The sequence below is a fragment of the Limulus polyphemus genome, unplaced genomic scaffold (genome assembly GCF_000517525.1).
Source record: "Limulus polyphemus unplaced genomic scaffold, Limulus_polyphemus-2.1.2 Scaffold6920, whole genome shotgun sequence".
NCBI classification, from domain to species: domain Eukaryota; kingdom Metazoa; phylum Arthropoda; class Merostomata; order Xiphosura; family Limulidae; genus Limulus; species Limulus polyphemus.
This window is the reverse complement of record NW_013672530.1, coordinates 30,353-36,383: the sequence shown is the minus strand read 5'-3', so window position 1 is coordinate 36,383 and position 6,031 is coordinate 30,353. Positions and strand designations below refer to the sequence as shown.

At 32.7% G+C, this 6,031-nt stretch overlaps 1 protein-coding gene across 1 annotated transcript in view; it reads left to right on the top strand.

Moving 5' to 3' along the window:
• Positions 1-2,874: 2,874 nt before the first annotated feature.
• LOC106474180 (proclotting enzyme-like) overlaps positions 2,875-6,031 on the top strand; it is a 22,462-nt gene continuing 19,305 nt past the window's right edge. Inside the window, exons 1-2 of the mRNA XM_022402542.1 lie at positions 2,875-3,120; positions 4,499-4,584. Of these exons, the coding sequence (XP_022258250.1) occupies positions 4,509-4,584 (76 nt within the window). The 5' untranslated portion in view covers positions 2,875-3,120; positions 4,499-4,508. The remainder of the gene's footprint in view (positions 3,121-4,498; positions 4,585-6,031) is intronic.

Sequence of the window (6,031 nt, the reverse complement as noted above, 5' to 3'; positions counted from 1 at the left end):
AAAACTTCTATCAACTAATGAGTTGGGTTTAAACTTCTACCTACTAATGAGTTTGGTTTAAACTTCTATCTACTAATGAGTGTTGTGATGCAGTAGCGCCCCCTTCAACCACTAAAAATCTGTATATAAAAAGTAATTTATTCAGTTTACACACGAGATTAAGTCAAACATTCAGACCGTCCACCTCAGGAGCCAGCTTCAGTCTAAAAGTATTGTATAATCAGCTAGTTTGTTTTTCCTTACTGCTTAAGTTGAAAGATGTTGAACTGTTTGGTTCTGTACGTGTATTCAATTTATCAGTGGCGGATCCAGGATTTTGAAAACGGGAAGGCGCGATGATTCTGAACGTAAACGAGAACTTTTCGGGTCTTCCCTCGTAGTGGTTAAATGGTTTATTTAGATTTGTTATAATGTTTGATAGATGTTGTTGCTCTATTACTTTGTTAAAAATTTAATATGAAATTTCACTATATTCTTCTATCCTCAAAGATACAATTTTCGCAATTTCTTTGATTTCAAAACGGGGGGGGGGGAGGCTTGTTTGTTACTAATTTAGGTAGTCTCACGTAGGAAGTGTTATATTTTATTCACTTAAAATAGGCTAACAGGTTTTGATGGTGACGTCTCACATCTGAGAAATTTTATCTGACACTACACAACTTAACACTACACTAGTTGTCACTGGAGAGTAATATTATGCATGTTTCAAAGTGAGGTAAGGTCAGGTCACACTGCGACAGGTAACAAACGTATGGAAAAGTTGGAGACGAGAAATCAACGAAAATGGCTGACATTGATAACGATTACTTGTTTTACCGACTGAATTTATTTCAATTATGGAAATTGATGATAAAAAACAAAACGAAAAGGAGTATTTTAGTCGCTTTATAAACTCATTTTTGATGCAGTGCAAGTGTTCTTGAAATAATTAATTTGTCATAAATATTTGAGTGTTCATCCACGAACTGAACAACAATACAGTGCAAGTGTTCTTGAAATAATTAATTTGTCATAAATGTTTGAGTGTTCATCCACGAACTGAGCAACAATACACTGCAAGTGTTCTTGAAATAATTAATTTGTCATAAACAACTGAGTGCTCATCCACGAACTGAACAACAATACAGTGCAAGTGTTCTTGAAATAATTAATTTGTCATAAAAACTAAGTGCTCATCCACGAACTGAACAACAGTACAGTGCAAGTGTTCTTGAAATAATTAATTTGTCATAAAAACTGAGTGTTCATCCACGAACTGAACAGCAACAAAATTATTCCATCTTCGTAATTTCAAACACTGAAGCTGCAGCCATTTTGGTGATAAAGGAAGGTCCATTCTGATTGGCCCATTTGTTGACGTTCCGTCAAAAAAAAAAAACTTTTTCAATTTGAGGGTGCTGGTACTGTTTGTGTTTGTCTTCGTTAACTAAAACCATTTTATTAATAGAGAAAAGTTATTCTGATTGGCCAGTTTGTTAAATTTCACTCAAAAAGATGAAGCTTTTTCAACTTTCTCATAACCACGCGAAGAGATGAGTGAACACTGCGTGATGACGTCAACAGCTGACGGGTTGCTGCGTGAATTCTGACTAATATTTACTTAATAGTTCGATAAAAATGTCTAGATTAGATATCTGATAATTAGTGTCTCATATTTGAAACATCTTATTAACTTGGTTGGTTAAAATAGAAACTTGAATTTTCTTTTTTCTGAGAGCTCGACTTTCGTTTCAAGGTCAAGTCAGCTGGAACCAGTAAACCCTTTCGGAAGTTCTAGGAATTGGTTGAATCCTCCAGGGTTGTTTATTTAATACGTGAAACATTCGCACTCAAAACTCGAGTATTACAAAAACAAGTTACGAAACAATTGACCTTTCCATTTCCTTAACAAATACAAGAAATGGACCAACGAACCTTTAAAAAATCACGAATTTCTTGATTATAAATACAACGTTTAATAAATTCAAACAGTTGATAACGTATTTCGTCCTACTAAAATATAGGGAGGGACAGCACCTTGGAGTTTAACTACAAAATTGTCATAAAACTCGAGAGAGAGTTATGTCATATACTTTCGACAGTTTTAAGCAAGGTTACACCAGAACCGAAATCTATATTCATCGTATCATTTTTTATAAATATGATTCAAGAATATTAATATAAACAAAATCATATTTTTATCAAAGGTTTTCTATTCAATTGCTTATTCATTTTTTAAACTCTTCACTACTTGATATTTAAATCAGCATTTTAAAACACCGGGGAGTGACGCGATGCACGTGTGTTAAAAGAGAAAACAAAATATCAATACGGAACTATAGCCTGTGTTTTCAGTTTTGATTTCTGAAAATGTTAAATGATGCATGAAAAACAACGTACGTCCACAACATTATTGTATTTTTAATTACATTTCCTGGATGTATAAAACAACATAGGTTGTTAATAAAACTATTTTATTTTGTAGATTCCAAAGTAAAGGTGAAACAACGCATTGCGTCCTTATTTAGTACAGAAACAATGTTGCTGCACGAAGGTCTTTGACCCGATATGTAAATGTGTTATAAATGCAAGCAATAAATAGAAGCTAACGTAACGACGTGTTATTGAATACCATGGAAACATGAACGTTATGAAATTACTCGTATTTCGTCATGGCGACACCGAAACGATTTGGAATAATCTCCGGGATTATCTTGGGCGAAGAAACAATGAACAATTATAAACTTTTTAGTAACACAAGAACCCTATAGACTTCGAGACTTTTTTAGTAACACAAGAACCCTAAGGACAAACTACTGCCACACTTACAACCTAAAGGATGGCCACCTTAATCCGACGAGAAAGTTAAAAAAGAGAGAGAGATATCCTTTAAATAACAAAAGCCACTATTGGTCGATTAGGTCCGAAAGGAAGTTATTTAATTTTCGAGCGCCCCGGGTTTTCCACCCTAAATCCCTACTACAACTGGTCTATAGAAGACGTCAAATGTAGGCCACTAACACGGGATGACTTGGCCAATAGAACTTTTACTGCTTCGATTCTGTTGTGTTACCACAGGTGTACAGTTTGTCTGTTCTTGAACAGAGTGGAGTGAACGACGCTGGCCAAGCTCATAACCCGGTAAAGTAAACAACGTTTTTTCTTTCATATTTTATATAATGAAGTCTAGTAATCGAAAACAGTAAAAGTCACATTATCAACAAGTTATTATACATTTCTTTTGAAGGTCAAATTTTGTTGGACAAATCTGTACTTTAGATTTTCTTGTAACGTGAGCGGATTGTTATCTAAAAATTAATTGGTGCTTTGTTTGTGCTAATAATTCTCTCTTTTCTTATTGGTTTTATATTCTTTGTAATAAACGATAGAAAACTACATAAAACTTTAGTGGGGGGTTAGATATTTATAACAAAAAATAATATTAAATTAAAATGCATATTTTAATATCTTAGTCTTTTAGAAATTAAAAAAATTAATAATTTATTATAATATATCTATAACTTTATGTGTTAAAATAACTAATTGTATGAACTGGCGTAGACGTTGATATCCAGATTATTGTTATCAGTTTATATTCAAATTATTGTTAGCCGACGATATCCAGATTATTGTTATCAGTTTATATTCAAATTATTGTTAGCCGACGATATCCAGATTATTGTTAACAGTTTATATCCAAATTGTTAGCCGACGATATCCAGATTATTGTTAGCTGATGATATCCAGATTGTTAGCTGATGATATCCAGATTATTGTTAGCCGACGATATCCAGATTATTGTTAGCTGATGATATACAGATTATTGTTAGTCGCTGATATCCAGGTTATTAGCAGTTCATATCCAAATTATTGTTAGTCGCTGATATCCAAATTATTGTTAGCCGACGATATCCAGATTATTGTTAGCCGACGATATCCAGATTATTGTTAGTCGTTGATATCCAGGTTATCATTAGCAGTTCATATCCAAATTATTGTTAGTCGCTGATATCCAGGTTATTGTTAGCCGACGATATCCAGATTATTGTTAGTCGCTGATATCCAGGTTATTGTTAGCAGTTCATATCCAAATTATTGTTAGTCGCTGATATCCAGGTTATTGCTAGCCGACGATATCCAGATTATTGTGAGCAGTTTATAACCAGATTATTGTTCGCCAACGATATACGGATTATTGTTAGCTGATGATATATGTATATTATTGTTAACTGATGATATCCAGATTATTATTATCAGTTTATATCAATATTATTGTTAACCGATGATATCAATATTATTGTTAAGTTATGATATATCTAGATTATTGTTAACCGATGATATCAATATTATTGTTAAGTTATGATATATCTAGATTATTGTTAGCCGAGATATTCAGATTCTTGTTAGCTGATGATATCCAGATTATTGTTAGCTGATGATATCCTCATTATTGTTAGGCAATGATATCTGGTTTAATATATATATATACATTTTCAAGTAATGAAACTTATTTTTTCAGGGTTAACGTCATGTGGGTTTTGGTTTTCTGTTACCTCTTTACATTCGACAGGATATGGGCTTCCCGCCATCAACAGAATCAACAAGGTACGTAAAACAAAGAGTACACAGATTACAATATCTTGTACAGTTTATAGTGTTTTAGGGGTTACGAGTATTGTGGATTTCTATGTGTATTGAAAGAGCAAGGTGTCCCCCCTCCCCCCAAGTGTTTCAGCGGTATCACCATTATCGAAGTAGGTATTTTGGTTTAAAGCCAGGAGTACTCAAAAATCTGGATTTCTCCTCGCCCCACTCTGGGCTTATTTATCTCCTTATTATTTCTGGGATTACATAAAATTGTTTTAACAGCTGTTTGAAAGTGACTAATAGTTACATGGCTTGTCTCCACGGGCGGTAAGGAGAAGCTGCAATGATTTGACCGGAAAGGTTCAGCGGAATGTCTGAGTGAAGGCTTATAAGCCAAAAGCGAGCAGAGACAGATAACCCATTGAGTAGTTAACACCAAAGAAACAGTTCAGTACAAGGTTACTTAATATCCTTGCTTATAACAATGGTGTGTGGCGTCGTCTCACGTTTTTCTACGAACCGACCAAGATGTCTACAAAGTTCCATTATGTTACACTGACGGAAAAAAGATGTTCATGGGACGAAGTTATAGCACATAGTTTGGTTGAAAATCACAGTTAAAGAAATTGTTATAATGTTAAAACAAGTTAAAGAGATGGTTATAATCATCAAACAAGTTAAAGAGATGGTTATAATCATCAAACAAGTTAAAGAGATGGTTATAATCATCAAACAAATTAAAGAGATGGTTATAATCATCAAACAAGTTAAAGGGATGGTTATAATCATCAAACAAGTTAAAGGGATGGTTATAATCATCAAACAAGTTAAAGGGATGGTTATAATCATCAAACAAGTTAAAGGGATGGTTATAATCATCAAACAAGTTAAAGGGATGGTTATAATCATCAAACAAGTTAAAGAGATGGTTATAATCATCAAACAAGTTAAAGAGATGGTTATAATATTAAAACAAGTTAAAGAGATGGTTATAATATTAAAACAAGTTAAAGAGATGGTTATAATATTAAAACAAGTTAAAGAGATGGTTATAATAATCAAACAAGTTAAAGAGATGGTTATAATCATCAAACAAGTTAAAGAGATGGTTATAATAATCAAACAAGTCAAAGAGATGGTTATAATAATCAAACAAGTCAAAGAGATGGTTATAATAATCAAACAAGTCAAAGAGATGGTTATAATAATCAAACAAGTCAAAGAGATGGTTATAATAATCAAACAAGTCAAAGAGATGGTTATAATAATCAAACAAGTCAAAGAGATGGTTATAATAATCAAACAAGTCAAAGAGATGGTTATAATAATCAAACAAGTCAAAGAGATGGTTATAATAATCAAACAAGTCAAAGAGATGGTTATAATAATCAAACAAGTCAAAGAGATGGTTATAATAATCAAACAAGTCAAAGAGATGGTTATAATAATCAAACAAGTTAAAGAG